This window comes from Aethalodelphis obliquidens, unplaced genomic scaffold, assembly GCF_003676395.1.
Source record: "Aethalodelphis obliquidens isolate GAN/ISIS:26980383/991018 unplaced genomic scaffold, ASM367639v1 scaffold38, whole genome shotgun sequence".
NCBI classification, from domain to species: Eukaryota; Metazoa; Chordata; class Mammalia; order Artiodactyla; family Delphinidae; genus Aethalodelphis; species Aethalodelphis obliquidens.
This window is the reverse complement of record NW_020837982.1, coordinates 6,262,093-6,290,057: the sequence shown is the minus strand read 5'-3', so window position 1 is coordinate 6,290,057 and position 27,965 is coordinate 6,262,093. Positions and strand designations below refer to the sequence as shown.

At 42.5% G+C, this 27,965-nt stretch overlaps 1 protein-coding gene across 3 annotated transcripts; it reads left to right on the top strand.

Annotated features, from left to right (window-relative positions):
* The first annotated feature begins 121 nt into the window (after positions 1–121).
* On the top strand, positions 122–27,873 carry CRK (CRK proto-oncogene, adaptor protein). Of its 3 annotated transcripts, none has more exons than XM_027130573.1 (3): positions 122–507; positions 11,045–11,410; positions 25,232–27,868. In XM_027130573.1, the coding sequence occupies exons 1-3, from the start codon at positions 267–269 to the stop codon at positions 25,237–25,239; spliced, it is 615 nt and encodes a 204-aa protein (XP_026986374.1). In that variant the 5' UTR covers positions 122–266; the 3' UTR covers positions 25,240–27,868. The 3 variants fall into 3 exon arrangements, with proteins under 3 accessions (XP_026986374.1, XP_026986373.1, XP_026986375.1); XM_027130572.1 differs by having other exon boundaries at positions 125–507; positions 11,045–11,580; positions 25,232–27,873; XM_027130574.1 differs by lacking the exon at positions 122–507 and adding an exon at positions 3,104–4,592 and having other exon boundaries at positions 11,045–11,580.
* Positions 27,874–27,965: the final 92 nt, after the last annotated feature.

Sequence of the window (27,965 nt, the reverse complement as noted above, 5' to 3'; positions counted from 1 at the left end):
CGCGACGACGCCCAAGAGGTCGCATGCGCAGTGCGCTCAAGAGCTGTGCCTTGCCCTTCTCCCAATGGCGGGCCGCGGTCCCCTTCCCGGCATCCTCCCAGGGACAGGGAGCGCGTCATTTCCGGTGGGGAAGGCCCGCGGCCTCCGCCGCCATTTCGGGCGCTGCTGAGAGGCTGAGACCCGAGCCGGTCCGCTGGGCGGCGGGCGCCGGGGCTGGAGGGGCGCGCGCGGCGGCGGCGGCCCAGCGTGTAGGCGCGGAGGCGGCCATGGCAGGCAACTTCGACTCGGAGGAGCGGAGTAGCTGGTACTGGGGGCGGCTGAGTCGGCAGGAGGCGGTGGCGCTGTTGCAGGGCCAGCGGCACGGGGTGTTCCTGGTGCGGGACTCGAGCACCAGCCCCGGGGACTATGTGCTCAGCGTCTCCGAGAACTCGCGCGTCTCCCACTACATCATCAACAGCAGCGGCCCGCGCCCGCCGGTGCCACCGTCGCCCGCCCAGCCTCCGCCCGGTGAGGGACGGACGGGACGGGAGGCCCCGGGTGGGGGTGAGGGCCGCGTAACTCCCCAGCCTGGCCGGCTGCTCCTCGAGAGCTGACTCCCACGAGGGACGTAGGCAGAGGGCCGGAGTGACCGTGGCCCGGGGGACAGCCAGCTGCCGGGGCTCGCTCCCACGGACGAGCGGGAGTGTGTGGGGGAGGAGGAGCCGCTGACCCAGGCCTCTGGGTGTGACTTGGGAGGACAGCCCAGGGGAAGGGGAACTGCTTCGGCCCCAGGGTGGGGCTAGCGCCAGAGCAGGGCCGAGCAACGTGGGGACAAAAGAGCTGAGGGGGATGTTGGCACTGCGGGGGCATCACTTGGCAGCGGTGCCCGGAATGAATCCGATAATCCTACAAGTGGCTTTTTAGGCTTGAAACATTTCCTGCAGTGTTGGAGAGCCGGGTTTGGCCATACTCCCCTGGTGGCCTTTGGTAGGAAGTCACCGCATACTGGCCGGGAGGGATGGAGACACCCTCAGGAAACCGGTCAGCTTTTTCCTTTCTTGGGCATTTTTCCAAAATACTTTTACCGTCCTCTTCCCCCGCGGAGGACGAAGGTGGTGAGCTAAGTGCCTTGGTTATAAAAGAAAGGCCTCTGTGACCAGCCCAGAATAAGCTGATGACCGGCTGACTGTGTTCAAGAGATCTTAGCGTCCAGAGACTGTCCTCCACAATGAGGGGGTTCTAGTTTTCAAAGCGATTAGTGGAGGAAAGATTTTTTTTCAGGAAATAATTCAGAAATAAGACAGTGGAGACAATCCCTTCCCTGAAAGTGAATGGAACTTCATTTTTTTCTTGGACCTCAGCATTGTCTGTCTTGTACTCCAGGGCCTCTCCTTGTTCAGTAACTTTGAGGGCTGTGGCCTGAGTCTTCCTAGATGTTGGGAACAGACCCTGCTGAGCTGATTCTCTGAGAATTTAAATTATCTGTACCGGATCTTCCTTGCCAGAGATTGAGATGTGACTCTCTTACCCATGCCATTGGAGTTGTTTGGGGAGTATTAAGGAGATTTAGGCACTTAGTACTTGAGATTTGTGAGGTACAGAGTAATTCTGAGGTTGCTGTTATCTGTGTAACAGCACCAAGAGTCTTAGCACCTTCTCACTGTTCCCAAGTTGAAGCAGGTTCATCCTGACCAGCTGAGACGAGATCCAGGCCAATCTCCTGTGAATTAGGAGGCTCCTGAACCAGCCTTTGCAGACTTGCCCTTTTAGGAGAGTCCTAATTTAGATTTATTCACTCTGGCCAGAAATGGGGAGATGGGGTAGTCTCTTTGTTGTTAACACATACCAATTTTAAAAAGAGAGTGGAGATTTTTTTTTAACTTTTTTTTCTTTTTAATAAATTTATTTATGTGTTTGTTTGTTTGTTTATTTTGGGGTGTGTTGGGTCTTCGTTGCTGTGTGCGGGCTTTCTCTAGTTGCGGTGAGCAGGGGCTACTCTTCGTTGCGGTGCACAGGCTTCTCATTGTGGTGGCTTCTCTTGTTGCGGAGCACCAGCTCTAGGTGTGTGGGCTTCAGTAGTTGTGGCACGCGGGCTCAGTAGTTGTGTCTCACGGGTTCTAGAGCGCAAGCTCAGTAGTTGTGGCACACGGGCTTAGCTGCTCTGCAGCATGTGAGATCTTCCCAGACCAGGGCTCAAACCCATGTTCTCTGCATTGGCAGGCGGATACTTAACCACTGCGCCACCAGGGAAGTCCCAAGCGTGGGGATATTTAAGCCCACAGTTATCTGAGGTTTTTCTCAGTCTGGTTGGTTTAATAGCATTATAACATGAGATGGGAATATTTTTGTATTTACCCTAAATCAAATATGTTCTACTTTTTACCACCTTCATGGTGTTTAGGGTTTTGCATTACTGTGCAGTGACATGATGGCAAACGGTCCCTGAAACTCAATTCTCAACACTTTGTTTGTGTATGTGTTTTGTTGGTTGCAGAATGTGGAAATAGCAGCAGGCAGTTTTATTTGAGCTTTCCCCACATCTTGGTGTTACAACTTTAATCTCAGCTCTTACCTTAATATTGAGCTCCACCTTTTCATAACAGATATGAGGTCAGATCCTTGGCCCAAGAGAGAAGGTGTGGATTGCTAAAGTTTGTGCATGGGGTGTGGAAAGTTCATGGGCATTGTGGTCATTTTTCTTTCTGCCATGTACCCTATTTTCCACATAGGGCAATTGATTCAGTTGCTGTCTTTATAAAAACTATTTAGTCTCTGTTCTCCCCCTCCCCGTCCAGCTCTTATTCTTTTGAAACCACACAGAAGAATTTCTTGAATTTTAGAAAGGCATATACAATATTAATAGCTAACATTTATTGACTGGTTATTCTATGCCAGGCAGTTTGCTGAATACTTTTTTTTTTTTTTTTTTTGCGGTACGCGGGCCTCTCACTGTTGTGGCCTCTGCCGTTGCGGAGCACAGGCTCCAGACGCGCAGGCTCAGCGGCCATGGCTCACGGGCCCAGCCGCTCCGCGGCATGTGGGATCCTCCCGGACCGGGGCTCGAACCTGTGTCCCCTGCATCGGCAGGTGGACTCCCAGCCACTCCGCCACCAGGGAAGCCCCCCCCTTTTTTTTTTTTTCTTCTGAATACTTTATGTGCCTTGTCTCATTTACTGTCTATAACGATCTAGTGAGGAAAGTACTATGATCTCCACTTATTAAAATATTTCCATTTTATAGGTGAGGAGACTGAGAGAGATAAAGTAAATTGCCCAAAGTCACACAGCTAGTAAATGACTGAGCCAGAATTTGAACCTAGGAATTGTGACCTGAGAGCTGACACTATTACACTGTATTCCTTTCTGTCAAAGCCAGTTTTCTTTTGAGATCCCACAGTGCACTTTGAGGACTCAACACTTTTGTCTCTGCCCTCGGTCCCAGGTTCTGTTTAAAGACCAAAAGGAAAGAATGACAAGAAGAAACTGGCTTTAGTGTTCAGAGAATACACATCTGCTATCTGAAGTTGGTGACAAAGAGGCTTTTAATAACCTTATTTGGCAGATTGAATATGGGAAATGAGCTTTTTGTTTAGGGTTATATAGTGTATTTTGTAGAGATAATGTAGAAGATGAATTTGTATGGAATGGCTTAGATACAGATTTTAGAGGCATAGGGACAAAATAGAGCAGGTATTCTCAACCTTTTCCAGTGAACCTGTTCGGTGTTTTTTTGTTTTGTTTTTTTAAATATTTATTTATTTCTTTGGCTGCACTGGGTCATAGTTGTGGCATGCAGGATCTTTAGTTGTGGCATGTGGGATCTAATCTGACCAGGGATCAAACCCGGGCCCCTGCATTGGGAGCGTGGAGTCTTAACCACTGGACCACCAGGGAAGTCCCCACCAGTGAACTTGTTTTTAACATAAGCGTTTAGCTCCCACAGGCTACCAGTGCTGCCATTGCCTGGAAGTGACCTGACTGTGCCCCAGGGCCATAGCACAGGGCTTGGTCAAGTCTACTGGTCATACTCTGTCAGCTGTACCTCTTGGAAAGACTTTGCAATCATTGATGGATCCACTAGTTTTTTCCTCTTGGAACATGAGGTTTTACTAGACCTTGTCCAGTAGACAATCAATAAAACTGAGTAAATATGACTTGGGAAAGTAGTTATAAGCTTGTGCTCTGAAGCCTGGGTTTGAACCTTCCTTACCTGCTGCTTACTACTCATATAACTTTGGGCAGCTTCTTTAACGTCTCTCTGCCTCAGTTTCCTTATCTGTGAAAGAGGAGAAATAGTAATACTGACCTCATAGGGTTGTTTCGAGGATTCAGTGAGTTTTAGTGTATTAGGAATGGAACTGGCATATAGTTAGTAAGTACTCAGTAAGCATTAGGTATATTAATCTGTGTGGTTGAGAGGGAAGAGTTGAAGCAAGGTGGAAAACTGTTCTCAGCTTTGAGAGGCTTACAGCATGTCTGAAGGAGTAAGTGCTGGGTGGAGGGGGGTGGGGTGCATCAAGAAGCGTGAAAGAACCTTGGATCCAGTACATGGAAATAAGATGGCGCCTGCCGTCACCTGCTCAACCCAAAGCCTCCCACCTGTTGCTCTAGTGGGTGAGTGGAGCATAAAAACTTGCCTCGTTTTGGGGGTGGGGGTAGAAGCTAGGGTGATAACTGTACTGCCTCTTCAAGGTGGTGCTGGGTCAAGACACTTTTGGAGATCTTAGGGGACTGCGCGTTATTTACTGCTGCCTTTTTGTACCTTCAGCATCTGTTTCATTTGTTTACCTCATCTTTGTAGTTCTCAAGTCTGGTCCTCATGATTTGCTCTTTAATATTAGAGTATCCCTCCATTCATTGGTTCTGGAGAAGTTCTTCAGTGAGTTACTTAAAGGTTTTAGACCAAAAAAAAAAAAAAAAAATTCCTTGGTAAAAGGAGGTGGGTTTATTTATTGCAGAACTTCTCCAAGCCTTTACTATGCTCATGTGAAATTATGACTCTAAGAGAGGCAGGTATTGGATACTGGGTCTTTCAAAGCAGTTTGACCACGGAACTTCTTGAGAAGCATCTTGAGATTCTGTGGAAGCTTCTCTAGGAAACAGTGCAGCAGACTCTGGATTTGGGGATGAATTGAAAACTTCTAAAGGAATTCGGAGGTTTGGGGGTGTGTGTTAAACTGATTTGCTTTTTATTGGGCACCTATAATATACCAGCTACTTTCAGGAACTTTATTAGTTAGGAATTAGGCCCTGTGAGAAGTTAAATAACAGCTAATATAGCTAGGAAATAGAGATAGAATTCATCAAACCTGGTGAGTCTGAATCTGCAAAGTATACCATGCTGACATCCACCATTTTTAGGAAGTTCTATTTGCTTAGGAAACCGTACATCTTGATAACGTCTTCAGTATACTTTCTTTTTTTTTAACATCTTTATTGGCGTATGATTGCTTTACATTGTTGTGTTAGTTGCTACTGTATAACAAAGTGAATCAGCTATATGTATACATATATCCCCATATCCCCTCCCTCTTGCGTCTCCCTCCCACCCTCCCTATCCCACCCCTCTAGGTGGTCACAAAGCACCGAGCTGATCTCCCTGTGCTATGCAGCTGCTTCCCACTAGCTATCTATTTTACGTTTGGTAGTGCATATATGTCCGTGCCACTCTCTCACTTTGTCCCAGCTTACCCTTCCCCCTCCCCATATCCTCAAGTCCATTCTCTAGTAGGTCTGTGTCTTTATTCCCGTCTTGCCCCTAGGTTCTTCATGACTTTTTTTTTTTTCCCAGTATACTTTCTCAAATGGAAGTCAGTGGCCTTGTTAGCCCTTTGTATTGGACAGGTAGTGAGAGTGCTTAAGCAGCCTCTATAAATAGCATAGGCAGAGGAGAAAGAGGGAATGAGAATTAAAGAGGAAGTGCTGTGAGACTGAGAGGCTGATGATGGAGCCACTGTGGTGGTGCCCATGCCAGAAGTGACCTGGCCTGTTTAGCCCACAGAGCTCTTGGGTGTTCTTCATAAAACCTCCAGAGAGTGGTCTTGTAAAGACTGATGTAACTTGAGGGCTGAAATGCTTAGAAGTAATGAGTTGAGCATGTACAACTCTTTTGGTTAAAAGATACTTCTGACTGCATTGATTTTGATTTCTGATTGTGTTCATAACTGCACATTCAGAATCCAGCACAGGTTTAATGTAAAACAAGTCAGTGAGGTTTTCCAAGTCCCAGCTATGAGAACTCTGTTGTTCTGTTCTCTAGACTGACTGACTGTATCTCCTTCCTTTCCCGCCCTTCTATTTCCTGCCTTTGGCTGTTTGTGGTTGGAAGGAGATGAACTAAGGAAAAGGAACCAGAACGCATAGCTGTGGTGAGGTTTGGGCTTATCTGGGGCTTATGTATGTTCTGTTCCCCCTTCTTCTCTTCTTCTGGATCAGCAAAGCTTGATTGCCCCATATATCTAACTGTAACTGCTGCAGCAGTACACAAAAACAGGTATTCCTCTATGGAATAATTATAGTGTCATTAGAATAGGAAAAGAGGGAATTCCCTGGCAGTCCAGTGGTTAGGACTCCATGCTTTCATTGTCCTGGGCCTGGGTTTGATCCCTGGTTGGGGAACCAAGATCCCATAAGCCGCTTGGCGTGGCCAAAAAAAAAAAAAAAATATATATATATATATATATAGTTTTTTTTAAAGAAAGGTAAAGAATTTATAGGTAAATTTTCACTTGGTGTTTTCCTTGTATTTTTGTGTCTGTTGGAATTGCCAAGCAAAAATCAAACAAAAAAAATAGTGGGCCCAGTTCACATCATGAAGCATTTGAGCAAGAAGTGAATTGAACCAACTTGCTACCTTTCTGGCAGATGAACTGACGGTTTGTTTTCAGAATTCTCACACTGATCTTTTTAAGGGACTTGGCTTAGTCGTCTTATTTGTTCTTCTAAACCCTATCCCACCCCCCAATCCCCCCCAAAAAAAACCAAAACACATTTCACTTGGGATAGTACAGTAATTGGAGAAACCATAACAGTGGATGGAAGGGAGTAGTTGCCATCTTAGAATGAAAAGAGTACCTTAGAAGCATTCAGGGGACTTCCCTGATGGTCTAGTGGTTAGGACTTGGAACTTGCACAGCTGGGGGCCTGGATTCCATCCCTGGTGTGATCCCTGGTTGGGGAACTAAGACCCCCAAGCTGCACAGTGTGAGCAAAAAAAAAAAAAAAAAAAACTGTTCAGGAACAGAAAGAGCTGCTCTTTTATTGTGATTTTGTTGTATCTTAGAACATAATTTGTTGTTGCCACTAGTTTTTGTAAGAGCATGTCTCCAGTTGGAAGTGAAAGCCAGGGGAAAAAAATAATGTCTTCCTAAGACATGCTGCTACACTCCTTGCTTACTAACCACACTGTGTATGCTTGTATCCCCAACTACGCTGTGAGTTTCTCAAACGGGGAACAGATTTTGATTTAACTTTTCCTCACTTCAGAGTTATGTTCATTAAGAATAATATCTAACATGGGATTTCCCTGGTGGTCCAGTGGGTAAGACTCCATGCCCCCAATGCAGGGGGCCCGGGTTTGATCCCCGGTTGGGGAACTAGATCCCGCGTGCCGCAACTAAGATCCCGCCTGCCGCAACTAAAGACTCAGTGCAGCCAAAATAAATAAGTAAATAAAAATATTTAAAAAAAGAATAATAGCTAACACTTAATAAGCACGTACAGTCTGCCAACCACTGTCCCAAAAGGGTGACTAGTGAAAACCATATTAGCTGTTGTACCTTGGAATGTAGTTGGGTAAATTCTAGCAAGGGAGCTTTTCTTCCCAGGTGTCATCAGGACCATTTTCTAAGCTGGGGTGCTCTGCTGGTGTGAAGGTTCTCCCTACCACTTTGCCCTGGAGGCTTTCTTGACCAGGCAGTGCTAAGTAGGTCTTCTTGGAGCTCACACTGACCCTATCCTTAACATAGTTCCACAGACCTGAAAGTTCACTATAGCCTACCGGTGATAGGTGAGATAGCCATGCATCTCGTTTACCAGACTTGAATAGGAATAATTGCCCATCAGTGATCCGCTTTAGTGAAGAGAAACTCCAGAATATAGCACCACCATGCTCTGGTATGGTCATAACCAAAATCATCTCTCCAGTCCTGTACTTGGAGCTATTGGGTTGCATTATGCTGGTGTCTGATGAGTGTTTGCCATAGATGGACAGTCCTGGGTTTGGGCATGTATTTCAACATCTTGAGTTGGAGAGACAGCCAACATTATTGAATGTGGGCTATTAACTTGTTTTAGTTTACAGCCATGAATTCCACAGATGGACTTTTGCAATATAAGAAATGTGCATCTGTCCTCTCAATTGTGTCTTGATCTTTCTTTCATTTGGGTGAAAAGAGAAGGCACTCATCAGTACTCATTCTGTATTGAGGACTTTTATTAACTTCCAAAGTTTGTCTCCTCACCTGTCTCCAGTAGAGAATTTTAAATGTACTTTTTCTGGTCTTTCTGGAAGAAGTGTTTTCTTCTAACATTGAACGAAATAGTTTGGTCTCATTTTTTTAGAGTGGTGAAGTGATTTAGACAGCTGGGCTACCACAATGTTCCTGTTTCACAGCATTAATGGCAAAGGGTTTTAGATGGGGGGGCTAGTCTTAATAGGAGTGGAGAGGGTAGATTGGCTGTTTCCCTTAACAAAGGAATCGAACAAGTAACTTTCACAAAAGAAGTACAAATAGTCAATAAACATGAAAAACCTCAAACAATCAAAGATGTTATTTAAGAAGAGATATCCCTGCTGTTTGGCAAGGATATGGGGGAAATGGGAACTCATAAACTACTGGTGGGAGTGTAAAACTATACAAACTTTTTGGAGGACAGTTTGGCAACATAAACCTTAATGTAATTATTATTTTTTTAAAAAAACTATTTATTTATTTATTTTGGCTGCATTGGGTCTTTGCTGCTGTGGTGAGGCAGGCTTTCCCTAATTGCGGTGAGCGGGGGCTACTCTTCGTTGTGGTGTGCGGGCTTCTCATTGCGGTGGCTTCTCGTTGCGGAGCACGGGCTCTAGGCGCACGGGCTTCAGTAGGTGCGGCCTGTGGGCTCAGTAGGTGCGGTGCGTGGGCTCTATAGCGCAGGCTCAGTAGTTGTGGCGTGCTGGCTTAGTTGTTCCGTGGGATCTTCCCAGACCAGGGCTCGAACCCGTGTCCCCTGCGTTGGCAGGCGGATTCTTTTTTTTTTTTTTTTGGCAGGCGGATTCTTAACCACTGTGCCACCAGGGAAGTCCAACCTTAATGTTCTTAATGTTTTTTTTGTTTTTCTTTTTTGATGTGGACCAGTTTTAAAGTCTTTATTGAATTTGTTACAGTATTGCTTCTGTTTTATGTTTTGGTTTTTTGGCCTGCATGTGGGATCTTAGCTCCCCGACCTGGGATCGAACCCGAACCCCCTGCGTTGGAAGGTGAAGTCTCAACCACTGGATCGCCAGGATGTCCCTAAACCTTAATGTTCTTACCCTTTGATCCAGCAATTGCATTTCAAGGAGTTTATCGTAAGGAAGTAATAAAAATGTTCATTAGTAGACCAGAACAAAAACATAACAGCATTGTTTGCAATAGTGAAAAGTTGGGAATATTTTATAGCCATTAAAAGTCATATTCTTGAAGAATATGGGGAGATTTTTATTATATAAATATTATATAATAGAATATTGTATAAAGTAAAACATTTTTATTTTACAGTAGGAAAAGGGGCAAGGTATAAAATTATAGTAATCTAGTTATAAAAATGTATTTATGGGCTTCCCTGGTGGCGCATTGGTTGGGAGTCCGCCTGCTGATGCAGGGGACACGGGTTCGTGCCCCGGTCTGGGAAGATCCCACATGCCGCGGAGCGGCTGGGCCCGTGAGCCATGGCCGCTGAGCCTGCGCGTCTGGAGCCTGTGCTCTGCAACGGGAGAGGCCACAACAGTGAGAGGCCCGCGTACCGCAAAAAAAAAAAAAACTCCATGAAAAAGTTTTTGTAGAGCTATGCATTCCTTTATCAGGAAACCAAATAGTAAACAATCCAATTAAGATACTGATATTTTGGGTGCTTAGCAGAATGCAAGTTAAAGGTTTGTATTCCTCATTAGAAACTTTGTTTCTTATTTGAAGCAAAATACATTCATTTATTATCCTTCAATTCTAGAATCTCAGGATAGGGAGGGAACGCAGTTTAAAGTATGCCCTGTGTCAAAGGCCTCACACATCTTTGTGTCATGTGAATTTTAAGCATTCCTAATATGTCCTTTCTCTTGGACCCTCAGTGTGTCATCAGTTTGAGGATTTTAACCCTTCTTTATTTTCCTGAGCATCCTTGTTTACCTTTTTCAAGACCTGTTTGTTTCTAAGGGAACAGTCCAGTTTCCATGTTTTATTTAAGTGAAGATCTTATGAGTTGATTTTCAAGCAGTTAGCTTCTTAGTTTGTTGTCAGAAGAGAGATTGAGGTCATTAATTGTAGATTAAAAAGATAGTCTAAAATTTTTTCTTATTAGGAATTGTACATTCTAGATGTGAAGATACGAATGTATGATCCTGGTATAGATATCAAGCTCTCCCCACCTCTTCCTGGGATAGCTGCTGCAACTTATGAAAAAGGAGAGCTTGCTACATTTCCTGAGGTTGAAAAGAAGATTGTAACACAGCCTTGAACCGTTTGTACCCTGTAAATGGAATGGCAACAGAACACTTGGGGAGAATGAGCAAGAAGTCTCCATGTGGCTCTGTCTTTGATTCAGTATGAGAGCATGTCATGACTGGTGTGGTTGGTCTATCATAGCCTTCTGACTCTGCTGCAGGTGGTGATAGGCATCTTTCTTCCTGGGGAATGTTTGAGCTACAAAGTATGATTTTAGTTTACTATTAGGAGAAGCAGTTATTTATTCTAGACAGGTTTTTTTTTGTTTGTTTGTTTGTTTCTTTCTGATTAAATATTGACTAAATGTGTTTGGGAAATGCTTAAAATCTACATTGCATCTCCAGTATAATATATCTTTAAATAATACCCTGCTCTGTTTTTTTCCAGGGGTGAGCCCCTCCAGACTCCGAATAGGAGATCAAGAATTTGATTCATTGCCTGCTTTACTGGAATTCTACAAAATACACTATTTGGACACTACAACATTGATAGAACCAGTTTCCAGATCCAGGCAGGGTAGTGGAGTGATTCTCAGGCAGGAAGAGGCAGAGTATGTACGAGCCCTCTTTGACTTTAATGGGAATGATGAAGAAGATCTTCCCTTTAAGAAAGGAGACATCCTGAGAATCCGGGATAAGCCTGAAGAGCAGTGGTGGAATGCGGAGGACAGCGAAGGCAAGAGGGGGATGATTCCAGTCCCTTACGTCGAGAAGTATAGACCTGCCTCCGCCTCAGTATCGGCTCTGATTGGAGGTAACCAGGAGGGTTCCCACCCACAGCCACTGGGTGGGCCGGAGCCCGGGCCCTATGCCCAACCCAGCGTCAACACTCCGCTCCCTAACCTCCAGAATGGGCCCATTTATGCCAGGGTAATCCAGAAGCGAGTCCCTAATGCCTACGACAAGACAGCCTTGGCTTTGGAGGTACATAACGTGTAAAATGTAGAAAGAAGAGATCTGCTACAGGGTCTCCCTTTCAGACCTCTTAGAGCTTTGTAGGAATGCTGAATACAAGCAACAGCATTGTGATGTTGTTATAGATGTCGAATGGTACTTTACCATTAAGTACTGATTTTGGCATTTAATGTTGGGTTTTCTCTTTTTTATGGAAAACCTATTTTGGAATGAGTAAGCTTAAAACTGTATAACTGAATGTTCTGATTGATCTACTAAACCATACTTTGACTACTTTAATAACACTACCTGAATTCACAGGAATTAACCTAAAATATTTTTTCTCATCTTCTATGTTCTAATCTGTTTCTTTCTTTCTGTTTATCATTATCTAAAACAAGGTGGGCTCACACAGATTTGAGTACAGTAAGTGGTGTCTATCAAAATACTTAAACTAATTTTCTTATAAAAATATAATGTTTTTACTTTAGGGGGTATGGGGTTTCTTACCATTGATTGATTGTATTCATCAAGTAATTCAGGAGGAATGGTAAAGTGTATAGGTATGAAGAGATACATACCCAAAAGTATTAATTCCCAGGAGCAGCAGGTTTACTTGGTCTTTGTTGTTTAATGCATTTTTTTTTTTTTTTTTTTTTTGTGGTACACGGGCCTCTCACTGTTGTGGCCTCTCCCGTTGCGGAGCACAGGCTCCGGACGCGCAGGCTCAGCGGCCATGGCTCACGGGCCCAGCCGCTCCGTGGCATGTGGGATCTTCCCGGACTGGGGCACGAACCCGTGTCCCCTGCATCGGCAGGCGGACTCTCAACCACTGCGCCACCAGGGAAGCCCTCTGTTTAATGCATTTTATAGACAAGAAGCCAGTTCCTCCTGAGGAATAAAGTTTTGCCTTTTACGGGTGAATAGTTATCCTTGGTAGCCCACCTCCTCTCGCCAACCATTGCATTGTATTTATTCCTGTCTTTAGCACTCACAGCTTTGTCCCTTATCTCCTCTCTTTCTCCTTCCGTCCCTCCCTTCTTTTCTTCTTCCTTTCTGAGTTATGCAGAGCTAGTGGTTCAGCATAAAAGCTAGTGTAGAAGTAGCATGCTTTCCAATCTTTCAGAGCCTTTCAGATATGGTAACTTGAATGTAAGTAGCTAAATTTCATAAGCACAGGCTGAAGTTTTGTGAGCACAAGTTAGCAGAGAAGGTGCAAAAGTATATTCTTGTAAACTGAAATCTCTAAATTTTGTTTCCTTTGGGTCATGTTTATACACTGAGGCGGGGGAGCTGCCCTTTAAGTGGGAGTATTAGCCTGTACAGTGAGCTGGAATTTATTTGAAGTAGTCTCTGATGTTGCTGGATTTGAAATTTTTCTTTTACATTCTGAATAATAGATGCAAAGGAGGGTTAGTTAGGTCTTACAGGTTTGACTGAAAAATGTGTGTTTTTAAGAGATCATGTTGTGACTTAATTGTGTCCTGGTTTTGATGAGAAATGAAATGTATATTGTCTAGGTCACACCACTTTTTCCCACTTAGAGTTTGGAGGGTAAGGAAAACAAGTTTCTAGCCTCATGTTTTCATTTAAGTTCAGATGATGGCAACAACCAACACAGTGCTGTGCTCATGACAGTTGTGACTCTTGACATTTATTGCAGACTCTGTTAGCACGGGGCTGGAGTGTGAAAATAGCATTCTTGGAACAAGCCAGCTGACACCCAGTAGAGAATAGTTATCACATTAATTTTGCTTCCATTTGCAATTCCTTTCTCAAAGAGAATTGTTTTTTTTGTCTTCTGGCTGCACTGTGTGGCTTGCAGGATCTTAGTTCCTTGACCAGGGATTGAACCCGGGCCCACTGCAGTGAAAGCGCCAAGTCCTAACCACTGGACCACGAGGGAATTACCAGAATTGTTTTTTGTTTTTTAAATTAATTAATTAATTAATTTTTTGGCTGTGTTGGGTCTTCGTTGCTGTGCGCGGGCTTTTTCTAGTTGTGGCGAGCAGGGGCGACTCTTCGTTGCGGTGTGCGGGCTTCTCATTGCGGTGGCTTCTCTTGTTGCGGAGCACGGGCTCTAGTTGCGTGGGCTTCAGTAGTTGCGGCACACGGGCTGTAGAGCTCAGGCTCAGTAGTTGTGGCGCATGGGCTTAGTCGCTCTGCGGCATGTGGGATCTTCCCGGACCAGGGATCGAACCTGTGTCCCTTGCATTGGCAGGTGGATTCTTAACCACTGCTCCACCACAGAAGTCCCACCAGAATTGTTTTGAATGATGCCTGCCTTGATTAGAGGCTTTAGTGCCCAAAGATGGTTGAGCTGTTCTGCTACTGTGAAACCTAAATCTTGCAAAATAAAAACTAAAGTGGAAGACTAGTTTATGATTTCAGTAAGTTTTCTTTTTTGATTGGATATTAGTTTTGAGCCACATATGTTGATTGATAAAGATAGCTTCTTTCAAGTTAGAACAGATACCCCAAATAATAGCTTTAAAACACTGTATGTACTTAATAAAACATGATGTTAGTTTAGCATCATAGAAATCTAGAGCTGGAGAAGACCTTAGATATCCTTATTCGTTGTATGAAAAAAACTTACCTTGAGACAAATCGAATGGGTTGTTTAAACTAGTTGGAGGTGGAGATATGAGGAACCCAGATCTACCTTGGTGCCTTTTCAACCATACCCAGATTCAATCTGTGCTTCTTTTTGTTTTAGAACAGTGATGCTGCCCTCCTCAGTGTAAGTTTTGTGTGGTTTCACTGACAGCATATCTTAGTTGTATTCTCTATGCAGGGAGGCAGTTTTCCTTTCCCATCTCTGGTTTTTCATAGGAGCTGATGCCTCATCCCTATTGAGATGAGGCTAGGAGGTAAGATAAGGAGACTCTGGCTTTCTGACTGTAGCATTCTGATAAGAAAAATATTCATTGCTATATTTGACCCACTATAAATTTAGATCTGTAGATGAGCTAGGCACGTTTTAGTGGAGTCTTACAGTTAACTTGAAAATGATAAATTAGAATCATTGCATTTTAGAATTGGATAGAACCCTAGACATAATAGGGTTCAGACTGCTCTACAGTGCCCTAACATTTCCCAGGAGGTAGCTGAGGATGCAAGATTCTGGGTTCCCTCTCTTGCTTTTAATCAAAGCAACTCTGTTTTTCACTGTGTTATATATCAGGGTCTCTCTAAGATTTTTTAAGTACAGAGGGTTTCTGTACTTTAAAAAATAAATTTAAAAAATTGTTCAAGATCCACCTGTCCTCATCTTACAGATGGCTGTTTCCTGCATGGTATATTTGCTGTGAACAGAGTCCTCCAGTAGAATATAAGTTAATGCCTATTTCCTCTTTTCTGCCCATCAGATTTCTCTAGTAGGAATGAAGCCTGTTGGAAAGAAGGGATTAATTCTAGCTAACAACCAAATTAGGGGTATTCCTCTGCCCACTGTAATTCTGGGGGAATATAACTGAACCAGGAAGACACCATCCATCTGTTCCATCCGGAGCTTCTAATGAAGACGGATTTTAAACAAATGTAGATATGCTGAGTGTTTTGAAGGAGAAACACTGGAAGTAACACTAGAACAGTGCAGAGGCACCTTTTATCTTTTTGATCTTAGATTTGATCTAAGTTTTTTGGTTTTTTTTTTTAAAGAAATGGAAGTTTATTTTTATTTTTTTCTGGCTACGTTGGGTCTTCGTTGCTGCTTACAGGCTTTCTCTAGTTGTGGCGAGCAGGGGCTACTCTTTGTTATGGTGCACGGGCTTCTCATTGCGGTGGCTTCTCTTGTTGCAGAGCCAGGGCTCCAGGTGCATGGGCTTCAGTAGTTGCAGCATGCGGGCTCTAGAGCACAGGCTCAGTACTTGTGGCACACGGGCTTAGTTGCTCTGCTGCTGATCTAAGATTTTGATTTGATTGGTTTTTGTTTCCTGCTTATGACTCCATGAGAACTTGAATAGTGAATTTATCTTGTAAATTGCAGGTGTTAAAGTTTATTTTATGCCTCTGTAGACTGTCCAGAATAATCACATTATATATTTTTTCTTTTTTTTAATATTTATTTATTTTTTGGCTGCATTGGGTCTTAGTTGTGGCACGCGAGATCTTCATTGAGGCGTGCGGGCTTTTCTCTAGTTGTGGCATGTGGGCTCCAGAGCGCGTGGGCTCTGTAGTTGCAGCACTTAGGCTCTCTAGTTGTGGCGCTTGGGCTTAATTGCCTTGTGGCACGTGGGATCTTAGTTCCCTGACCAGGGATCTAACTGGCGTCTCCTGCATTGCAAGACGGATTCTTAACACTGGACCAACAAGGAAGTCCTTCACATTATCTTTTTTAATAAATTTATTTATTTATTTATTTTTGGCTGCATTGGGTCTTCCTTGCTGCACGTGGGCTTTCTCTGGTTGCAGTGAGCGGGGGCTACTCTTCATTGTGGTGTGCAGGCTTCTCCTTGCGGTGGCTTCTGGGACACGGGCTCAGTAGTTGTGGCTCACGGGCTCTAGAGCGCAGGCTCAGTAGTTGTGGCACACGTGCTTAGTTGCTCCGCAGCATGTGGGATCTTCCCGGACCAGGGATCGAACCCTGTCCCTTGCATTGGCAGGTGGATCCTTAACCACTGTGCCTCCAGGGAAGCCCCCCCCCCATTATCTTTAAATGTACTAATCATGTAACTTCCATTTTCTGGCATCTTTCCTTTGGTAGATAAGACTTCTGAGTAACCAGGGAGCTTCTCAGGTGGACTTAGGCATGGACCTGTCCTGCAGAGCACAGATAAGGGACGGTGTAAAGTGTTTTGGGTCCCTGATTATATGCAGCAGTGACTACGTCAACTCTACATCTCCCCATGTGGAACTCTGTGAAACTTAAGTTATTTAGGCCTTTTGACCTATGTATGGAAAAGCGGAGTGAAGACCTTAATTTTCCCTGTGATCCAGAGAGAAAAAATGAGATTAGAAAGTAGAAGAACCTGAGTGACAAGTCTTGGCTGTGTTCAGTTTGTCTTTTTCTGGAATTGTAGCTGTAGATTTCTGTATTGTTCATTGAGACAGGTGTCTACTTTCCGTCTCCTTCCATCCTTTTTGGACTTCTTCATTTCAGATTACAGTATCTCAATGGGAAGAGAGTTTGGAAGTAACTAATCCAGCTTCTTGGACATTGAAGGCAGGCCCTCTGGTATCCTTAGAGATAAATTAAAATAATTTTTAAATTAAAGTATAGTTGATGTACCATATCATGTAAGTTACAGGTGTACAACATAGTGATTCACAATTTTTAAAGGTTATACTCCATTTATAGTTATTAGAAAATATTGGCTATGTTCCCTGTGTTGTAAATATATCCTTGTAGCTTATTTTATTTTATTTTTTGATAGTTTATTTTTGTTTTTTGTTTGTTTGTTGTTTTTTTTTGGCCACGCCGCACGGCATGTGAGATCTTAGCTCCCCGACCAGGGATTGAACTCGCACGCACTGTGGTGGAAACGCAGAGTACCAACCACTGGACTGCCAGGGAAGTCCCCCTTGTAGCTTGTTTTGTACATAATAGTTTGTACCTTCTTAATCCCGTATCCCTGTCTCTCTGACCCTCCACCCCCAGATGATTTTTTTTTTTTTTTTGTGGTACGTGGGCCTCTTACTGTTGTGGCCTCTCCCGTTGTGACGCGCAGGCTCAGCGACCATGGCTCACGGGCCCAGCCGCTCCGCGGCATGTGGGATCTTCCCGGACCGGGGCGCGAACCCGTGTCCCCTGCATCGGCAGGCGAACTCTCAACCACTGCGCCACCAGGGAAGACCCCCCAAATGATTTTTAAACATGTATTTGAATTATCTCTACTTTTGGGGAGCTCTATCATCCACAACAGTGTAGTCTAGAGGTTCCAAACTTTCTTGGATCATAGAACCCATAGTGTTTCAGTAATATTTTACAATGTTCCAGGCCAAATGAAATACTTAACAATTCCATTTATTAAGTCAGTAGGTTCAAACAGCTTAAATATTTATATCTTAATAACTTAGTACCCACTTGAAAAAATAATAAAAATAATTGGAAGAAAATAATATTTTTGTTTTAATAAAATCACTTCAGTTATTTAACTGATGAGATGTGTACACCTCATTTTCTCAGACCTTGGGATCATATGGAACATTGCCACCTTCATTTCCTGTTCTACACTTATTTTCATGAAGTACTTGATTTTTATCATAGCAACTGCCAAAACCCAGCTTTACAAAGATTGACATCTTTGAAAGGGATGTAGTATAATCTGATGTCAGAATTTTTTTTTTTTTCTTTTTAACATCTTTATTGGAGTATAATTGCTTTACAATAGGGTGTTAGTTTCTGCTTTATAACAAAGTGAATCACCTATACATATACATATATCCCCATATCTCCTCCCTCTTGCATCTCCCTCCTACCCTCCCTATCCCACCCCTCTAGGTGGACACAAAGCACCAAGTGGATCTCCCTGTGCTATGCAGCTGCTTCCTACTAGCTATCTATTTTACAGTTGGTAGTGTATATTTCTCCATACCACTCTCTCACTTCATCCCAGCTTACCCTTCCCCCTCCCCATGTCCTCAACTCCATTCTCTATGTCTGCATCTTTATTCCTGTCCTGCCCCTAGGTTCTACAAAACCATTTTTTTTTTAAGATTCTATATATATGTGTTAGTATACAGTATTTGTTTTTCTTCTTCTGGCTTTCTTCACTCTGTATGACAGTCTCTAGGTCCATCCACCTCACTACAAATAACTCAATTTTGTTTCTTTTTATGGCTGAGTAATATTCCATTGTATATATGTGCCACATCTTCTTTATCCATTCATCTGTCGATGGACACTTAGGTCACTTCCATGTCCTGGCTATTGTAAATAGAGTTGCAATGAACATTGTGGTACATGACTCTTTTTGAATTATGGTGTTCTCAGGATATATGCGCAGTACTGGGATTGCTGGGTTGTATGGTAGTTCTGTTTTTAGATTTTTAAGGAACCTCCATACTGTTCTCCATAGTGGCTGTATCAATTTACGTTCCCACCAACAGTGCAAGAAGGTTCCCTTTTCTCCACACCCTTTCCAGCACTTACTGTTGGTAGACCTTCTGATGATGGCTATGCTAACTGGTGTGAGGTGATACCTCATTGTAGTTTTTTTTTTTTTTTTTAACATCTTTATTGGAGTATAATTGCTTTACAATGGTATGTTAGTTTCAGCTTCACAACAAAATGAATCAGTTATATATATACATATATTCCCATATCTCTTCCCGCTTGCGTCTCCCTCCCTCCCACCCTCCCTATCCCACCCCTCCAGGCGGTCACAAAGCACCGAGCTGATCTCCCTGTGCTATGCGGCTGCTTCCCACTAGCTATCTACCTTACGTTTGGTAGTGTATATATGTCCATGCCTCTTTATCGCTTTGTCACCGTTTACACTTCCCCCTCCCCATAGCCTCAAGTCCATTCTCTAGTAAGTCTGTGTCTTTATTCCTGTTTCACCCCTAGGTTTTTCATGACATTTTTTTTTTAAATTCCATATATATGTGTTAGCATACGGTATTTGTCTCTCTCTTTCTGACTTACTTCACTCTGTATGACAGACTCTAGGTCTATCCACCTCATTACAAATAGCTCAATTTTGTCTCTTTTTATGGCTGAGTAATATTCCATTGTATATATGTGCCACATCTTCTTTATCCATTCATCCGATGATGGACACTTAGGTTGTTTCCATCTCTGGGCTATTGTAAATAGAGCTGCAATGAACATTTTGGTACATGACTCTTTTTGAATTATGGTTTTCTCAGGGTATATGCCCAGTAGTGGGATTGCTGGGTCATATGGTAGTTCTATTTGTAGCTTTTTAAGGAACCTCCATACTGTTCTCCACAGTGGCTGTATCAATTTACATTCCCACCAACAGTGTAAGAGGGTTCCCTTTTCTCCACACCCTCTCCAGCATTTATTGTTTCTAGATTTTTTGATGATGGCCATTCTGACTGGTGTGAGATGATATCTCATTGTAGTTTTGATTTGCATTTCTCTCATGATTAGTGATGTTGAGCATTCTCTCATGTGTTTGTTGGCACTCTGTATATCTTCTTTGGAGAAATGTCTATTGATGTCAGAATTTTTAACTGCCTCTAGCTGGTAGTTCACGTGACATAAGAGGTGTCAAGTATTGCTGTGTTTCCCTCAAAAATTTAAAATACTTGGTGGCACCCCTCTGAATTTGCTGCAGTGCCTCTGACACTGTACAGTTTGGGAACCTCAGGTCTAGTTCACTGGACTAGTTCTTAGAAAATTCTTTATGTTGAGCTAAAATGTACTTGCTCTATGTGGTCATCTCCCCACCTCTCACCAAGGGGATGGGGAACTTAGTTGCAGTCATTATTAGTTGTTGGTCTATAGAAAATCTTTTCTGACTTGGACTAGAATCAGGGTAAGACCTATCTTCAGTGAGGTGCTTTTGCTCTACACCAGGAAGCCTACCTACCAGTTAAATCTCAAAACCTGCAACTTTCCACCAATATGAGCCATGCCAATTTCAGTCCATCTCTGAGGCAAGTGAATCATTAAGGCTGGATTGTCGTCACTTTGTCTTCACTGATTTGAAAGATTTTAGATGGACCCTAAATATCACCTATTCCTTAGATCAGGGGTCTGCAGACTTTTTCTTTCTGTAAAGGACTTTTAGGCCATCTGGCCTCTGTCACTTTGCCATTATAGCTAGAAAGCAGTCGTAGAAAACAGCAAATGAGCTTGCTGTGTTCCAGTAAAACTATTTACAGAGGGGGCAGCAAGCTGGTTGTGGCTTATGGGCCATAGTTTGCTGACCCCTGTCTTAGATTGCTGTAGTTTTCGTACGTTTTTTTCCTCCTTTAGTCAAATCTTGAAATATTTACTAAATGTGTTCTTGGTGTGTTTGAAAATATTTGAACACAAGGTCCCTGTACTCCATCTCAGTACTTGGTTTCCCTGGTTTTATTTATATGAAGTTATGTGTGTTTCCTGCCCTGAGCTCACTGGAATCGTGCAGCAAATCTGGATCAAAGGAACGTTGGCAACTGTTGATGCCTTTCATGTTAGAAGGCAAACTAGAAAAGCAGTCACCTGGGGTTACAGCAGCTGACTAGGTCACACAGCTCCCTGATGTCTCCTGTTTAATGCCATTTGGGCTCCAATTTCTTTCTCATTATCACTGGAACTCACTGGTGAAGGTGAACTGGGTAATCTTTTGCTCCTAGATCAATTCTTTTTTTTTTTTTTTTTTGGCTTGTAGATCAATTCTAGGTTTGACTAATCTGTACCAAGATCATGATTGACCTTGGGAACTACACAGAGCTAGGGAACAAACCAGTGTGTTCCTCAAGTTCCCTGGGAGTGAAGAAACTGAAGTAACCACATTCAGTCCTCTTTACAGATGGTGCCATAATTTACTTGTGCACTTGCTCCTGAGGATGTGGTATATGGTTGAGAGGCTAGGAACTGATGGACTCTAAAATAGTACCTTGGTGGTGAAAGAATCATCACTCTCTCTCCTTTACAAGGTGTTAGTGAGGTCTGCCTCATAAAAGGAAAGGTTAACTGCTTCATAGTGCTTTAGGTCCTTTATAAGTTCTTTCTTTTTCATTAGTATGCAGATGAGGATTTTTTTTTCCATCTATAACTTGAATTTTGAAATCAGTAGTGTTAGAACTAAGTTATTACTGCACTCACTGATTAGTACATTCCTTTGTGTCTTAAAATTGTAACATTTCTGGGGCAAGTATTCAGTTTTGCTTTCTTTGTCTTTGAAGTAGTACACCAAGCTTCAAACCTATATGCATCCCCTGGTCTGGCCTTGGGGAATTCTGCTTCAGAGTGTTGTTGCTTAACAGGAAGAGGAGCACAAATTATGGTGTCATGTCTGACTTGGAGAAAGAACTGGACTTAATGGAGCACCATGTTCCTAGACTGCCCCATCCCCTCCTGCACTCAGCCCCAGGCTCGACAGCTACCCTTTCTTCCACCCTGTTGGAGCTCGAGGGCCTCATGTGTTCTAAAGGATAGTCATGTTGCCTTTGGGACTTGTCTGTTCTTGACCCCCAACAGTCCCCATGTGCTTTGAATATTTTGGAAGAAAGAACCCATAGGGTATTAAACATAGGGTATTTAATTAATTAATTAATTTTTTTTAGGGTATTTAATTTTAATAAGGTCTTCCTCAAAGTATTTGTACTTCAAGGCAGCTTTGTGCAGGTTAATTAGCCTATTGACCACTTACAACTTTCTTCTTTTATCCATTTAAAAATCAGAATCGTTTCAGAGTCATAACACAGCTTTTTTTTTCCCACCCTGTGGTGGTTGGACTTCTCTGCCAAGAACCTAAGCAACTGTAAAAAAAGATTTTGGATTCTGGAAGATGGTGTGCTTTTCCTGAGCCCTTCTCTGTAGGGTAGAACCAAGAGAGTGTATACATCAGAGATGTTGTATGATGTCAGACTCTGATGTTGTCCAAAGGACTAATTTGCACTTCATTCGTCCCCCCAGTAACATCTTGCCGTATGGGAGCCCCAACTCATTTCTCCCTTCGAACTCTGAAGGAAGAAAGGCCTGAGGGCAGGTCAGCAGGTTTTGCCCTGTTTGTGGAGAAGCTAGTGTGGTTTTGTGGTGCTGATTAACAGCAAGGGGGTGGGTGGTCCACACTTCTACCTGCCCGTCACTGAGGGCTCTTTGGGATGTGATTTGAGACAACACTTTGAATGCTTAAGAATAATGGCAATCTTATAGTAAAAGAGAGGTGTTTAAACCTAGATTTTGGTATCAAGTAGAATGGTGGGCTTAAGGATGTATCCTGAAGAACGATCTTTTACAAAACACCTAGAAAAGCTGGATAAAACATAACAAACATTCCTTTCTTTTCACTTTTTAATTTAGATATGAAATCATTTGGTAGAACGTACCAATCCTAAGTATATAGCTCAGTGAGTTTACATGTATATATACATGTGACAACCACCCAGATGAAAGTATAGAACATTTTCAGCACTCCAGAATGTTCCCTCATGTTCCTTGGGTGTGTTTCTAATATCAGTAAAATGATGGATTCAGATATGACAGCTGGGATGTCATTAAACCAGCTTCTTGAAAGAAACTGGCCCCTTCATCCCCATCTGGAGGAGAATCTAACATGAGTGGCAATTTAGATTTTTGACATGAGCAAACACATCCCCGCAAATGTTTTCTTCTTTCTTAAGGTCAGGGACTTGTTATTATTCTGGGTCCAGCTACCTGAATAGCACTTTAGTATAACATGAGTGTTTTAACAGATAGTACAAATAAATAACAAAAACGGCGGTGGGAGTGCTGCACTTGATATAATTTACTGTATCATAGCAAGGGGCTAGCAGCACACGGGCAATTATTCCAGTAACGTGTTGTGTGTGTGTGTGTGTGAAGAGTGGGAAGTCAAAGGTAGTTGACAGTTCAGAAACAAGGAAAATTCACTAAGGAATAGTCACATTATGGAGTTTATGTAGAGGCTAACTTCTTGCAACACTGCAAGAATTTTATTTTATTAGTATTATTTTTCATATTCTTTCCCTCGCACTTTTTAAAAAAAAATTACTTGGCTGCATTGGGTCTCAGTTGCAGCACTTGGGCTCTTTCGTTGCGGCACGTGGGGTCTTAATTGCGGCGTGGGGGCTTCTCTCTAGTTGTGGCCTGCGGGCTCAGTAGTTGTGGCGCGCGGGCCTAGTTGCCTTGCGGCATATGGGATCTTAGTTCCCCAATCAGCGATCGAACGCGCATCCCTTGCACTGAAGACGGATTCTTAAACACTGGACCACCAGGGAAGTCCCAAGGATTTTAAAAAGAAGAGAACAAGTGAGATAGTCTGAGAACTAGAATTGGGGATATAGGAAGAAATCTTTTAGATTGTCTTTACTACCAAGGAAATTTTCACTTGATGTTCCGGGCTTCCTCTCTTCAAAGACTGAAAATTTTTGCTTGTCATAGTTGGCCTGCTCAGATGTCAGGAACTGTATTGGAAGATTGCTGGGAATAAACAGAACCGTGGTGCTAGCAGCCTATAGGAACTGGATCTGTTTGGAAAGATGTACATGCACTATCATTTTTCCCTCTCCTCCCCTTACACCGTTAGCCTTCACTATCAACAGATCAAGCTGCTTTTTCTCACACTTGTGTCTTATCCCTTGTCTCTCTAATATCCGATGGTTTCTGTCTTCCTTTTCTCAGCATCCTATGACCCCCACAACCACTTTAGGCCTCTACGGTTTTCAGATAATTCTTTAGGAAACTGTAGACTGGCCAGTAGGCAACCTGTTTCCTCTGTGAGTGAGATCAAGCTGGTTTAAGAGAAGGCCCCGGCCTAGACTTGGGTTGGCTTTGGCCAGTAGTTGGCCTGCATTCTTAGGGAAGGAACCCTCAGGGCTGTGGGAGCATAATTTGAACGTTCTTGGTATAGCAGAAAGAACATAAATGGGCTTGGGAGCCAGGTATTTCTGGCCTCAAATCTCAGCCCTGTCATTGGCTTTGTGACCTCAGGTATAATATGTAATTGCTCTGAGCCTCAGTTTCTCATACGTAAAATGAAAACAATTCCTGTCTTATAGGGGTATAATGATTATTAGAAAATAATTTATATAAAATGCTCTCTATAGTACTTTATGAAAAGATAAATATGTAGTAGTTATTAATTTAATAAAACCAAATGAACAGTAATGTTTAGAAACAACTTGCCTGCTCAAAACGCGGATGTTCATAATTAAAGGATAGTCATAAAGTTCTTTAGTCCAGTGACATTTGGGGACTTACCTCACCATTGTTAAATACTTTGCTACAGGATGAATCCATTCATCAGACCTTGTCTTAAGATTCATAATAAGATAGAGGTATATCCTAGATTGTCAAAATTATCTGATGTTGCAACAGGAAGCTTTTTGTAACAGCAAAAACGTGATGTCCCCTTATTGTTAATGGACAAGTACCAAGTGGCATTGAGGGAGCAACAAGGTCTGTCAGTACATGGTGGGGTGGGAGTGGGGGGACTGGCAGGCAGTGGCCTGCCAAGTAAAACTTGCTGAAGAAGGTGGGGTCTTTCAGGGAGCTGATGGAATTTGGAGTCTTGGCCTGTACCTGCTCAAGTGGGAAAAGCCTTGCCTTGGTAGGAAGGTGATGAGAACACTTCATTTTCTGGGACCAAATGAAGTATGCTTCCCATGATTGCCTTCTGCTCTACAAGCAGCAGCAGGCCAGGATATGTGTACGAGAGTGGGCTGGGGGTTTGTGCTGCTATATGCCAGGGGTAGGAGGGCCAGTGTGGGTCAGGCAGGGAGCTAAGAGTAGTGGGTACAAAGATAAGAAATACTAGATCATTCTAGGTAGGGTTGCTCCTCCAGAGACAGTTGAGATTTCTAATCATGTTTTAGGATCCCTTCTATCTTCTGTACTCTGTGTTTTTCTGCACTGCTAAAATCACTTCTTCCTCCTGCCTGCATTAACCACAAGTAATCGGTCTGGTGGCTGGGGCTTGGGAGGCAGCGAATAGCCATTTCTGTGATATCAGCCCTAGAGCAATCACGTGGGCAGGGTATGGCTAACCAGGAATGGAGTTTTTCAGCTTGCATTCGTAACTGGAAATAAAGTGTTGTCCTTATTCTCCTCCTGCAGGTCGGTGAGCTGGTAAAGGTTACGAAGATTAATGTGAGTGGTCAGTGGGAAGGGGAGTGTAATGGCAAACGAGGTCACTTCCCATTCACACATGTCCGTCTGCTGGATCAACAGAATCCCGATGAGGACTTCAGCTGAGTATAGCTCAACAAACAGTTTTGCTCACAGATGGGAACAATCTTTTTTTTTTTTTTCCAATTGCCATCTATACAATTTTCTTACAGATGTCAAAGCAGTCTAGTTTATATAAGCATTCTGTTACCTGTGATCTCTTTTAGACTGAACTACTCCATCCCTAGTCTTATTTACCATATTCAGGGTACGAAACTGGAGGGCTAGTGTGTTAACTTTTGAATTGGCAATTTTAGATGGTAGCAACGTTGCCTGAGTGTATCTGAAGGGATAGGTATCTTGCCTTCTTTCTCTCAGGCAATACAAATCAACCTGTGGAAAACTGATGGACAGGAGAGAAGTGTTGCACACTGCTTACCCTGATTTATTCAATGGTTTTATTTTCATTCTGAAATCATGCTATCAAATGGCAATAGACTGTTCCCTTCCACCCCCATGAAGTAATCATGCACCGTGTGATAGTACCCAGTGGGATTGCGTTTTCATTTATACAACATGACCATTGTATGACTCATTCTGACAGTTCAAATCCTGAGAATTCTGAGGACACTACAAGAGGCATTTGTCTTCCTTCCCAGTCAGTGCTTCATACTTTTTCTTGGGATTCTTTCAAGCCTTGTAATTCTTTTTCCCCAAACCTACAAATAGGTTGATTCTCAAGATAAGTGTTATTTTCATTCCAGATGATAAGCAGGGTGTGCAGAGCACTTTATTCAGTGCATAGCTTTAAGCCAGTATTGGATTCACTGCATGGACAGCCAAACTCCCAGCTCTCTGCCATCCCTCAAGGGGTCATAGTAGGTTCACATTGCTACCACAGCTAAATAGACTCCTGGCTAATGGGATCCAGCAGGGCCATTCTCCTGAGTGCCAGTATCCTATCAGGGGACTCTGGAATTCGTCACTTGTGTGTAGAGTGGAAGGACCAATCACTTAGAATATTCCATAGACGGTTGGGGGGCCAAATTCTGCCCTTTGCTTTATGTACAACTTGTATAAAAGTCAAGTTAAAATTACATGAGTTTGGGGATAGGGTTAGTGGTTTGAAAAATGTTTGAACCAATCATGAATTACTTATGTATTATTAATTTCATATGGCCAGAATAGTGCTTGAAGTACATTACGTTATAAACTGCCTTCATTTGGGGCTCTTTTTCTTTGTGTTCAAGTTTAGTTTACAAACCCTTTTAAGTATGGAGTGGTTTATATGGGGTCAGGTGCTCCAAAGAATTGACTTTTAAGACCAGAAATGATCTAGGCTATTTAGACTACAGTATGAAACTTTCAAAGTTAGTTCGCAGTCTAGAGGCACTTAACTGGTCTGTGGTGTGATGTGACCAATAGAAACACCTTGTTTTTTGCTTTGGGCCTCATTTTAGAAAAGTAATGTAGCTTTCCAATTGTTTTGCATAGGTTAAGATTAATTTGTGTTCATTGAACATATGCCAAATCATGGTATCCCAGTGACTAGCACAATGCCTGGCACAGTTGGTGTATAGATACTTGTGTGAGTGAATGAGGGTTGTGCAGAAGCTCATTATATGGCACAGGGAAGCCAGCTGGCACAGGATTACGTACAGTACCACAAGCAAACTAATGAGTTGACGCTAATTTAATATATTTTTACCTCACACTAAGGTAATGCTTGATAAGGACCTTAATACTCGACTTTTAAAATGTTAGCACAGTGCTATGCACATAGTGGGTGCTCAATGATGTTGAATGGACAGATTTGCAATACTAGACTTAATTCCATCTGACTACTCTTAAATTTTCAGTTAGAGCATAGACACTGTAAAATCCAAATACACATTAAATCTTGGTTTCCTAAAATGACATTTAAAATATTTGTAGAAAAGCTTTGTCACAACTGATTTGAATGTTTGTATTTTCTTTTGCTTCAATTTTGATATTGGCTTGTAATGTCTCTTTTCATCATATGTAATATTGGTGGAACATGCAACTCTACCCAAATCGTAAGAATTTCTCAATGATCGGTTGTCCAAAGCCATTACATGAACTGTTGGATTAGATTTGGCTGGGTGTGACAGTTGTTGGACCTTAAGAAATCAAAGGACTTGTTAAAAGTATCTTCCAAAAGCAAATGCTAGAATCCTATTTAAGTGCATATGTACATTATCATAGAGCAAAATAAACTGAAATTGGCTGCTATATTTTATATAATAATTTCTGCAAAAGCCCGTTTTTTGGATACTAATATTTGACATGATTAATTCTTATTAATTTGTTGGAATTGTTTATTGTTAATAATGCAAATAGATAATTTTTAATTATCCTTAAGTAACATTTCACTGTTAATGGTTTGAAATGGATGATAAGCAAACCAATTTGAAATAAAATATGAACATGTGCCATTGTATTATAACACTATACACTTTCTTGACAGTTAAATTTTTAAAAAAATGTTTTTTTTGTAGCATGTATTGTATATGTTTATAGTATATGTAGTAAATAAAAATATGGCCAAATGTTTGGCTTGGTGATCTTTTGAAGAAAGTAATCTTTGAATATTTTTCACAAAAGAGCTAAATCTTTTATGCTTAGGGAATAAGAGGTAAAGAAACAATTATACACACTCTGT

Bases quoted from the DNA above. Each gene is read 5' to 3' on its own strand.
- CRK (XM_027130572.1), top strand. From the start codon at position 267: ATGGCAGGCAACTTCGACTCGGAGGAGCGGAGTAGCTGGTACTGGGGG. The intron at 508-11,044 runs GTGAGGGACGGA...GTTTTTTTCCAG, and splicing joins GCCCGCCCAGCCTCCGCCCG to GGGTGAGCCCCTCCAGACTC. The intron at 11,581-25,231 runs GTACATAACGTG...CTCCTCCTGCAG, and splicing joins AGACAGCCTTGGCTTTGGAG to GTCGGTGAGCTGGTAAAGGT.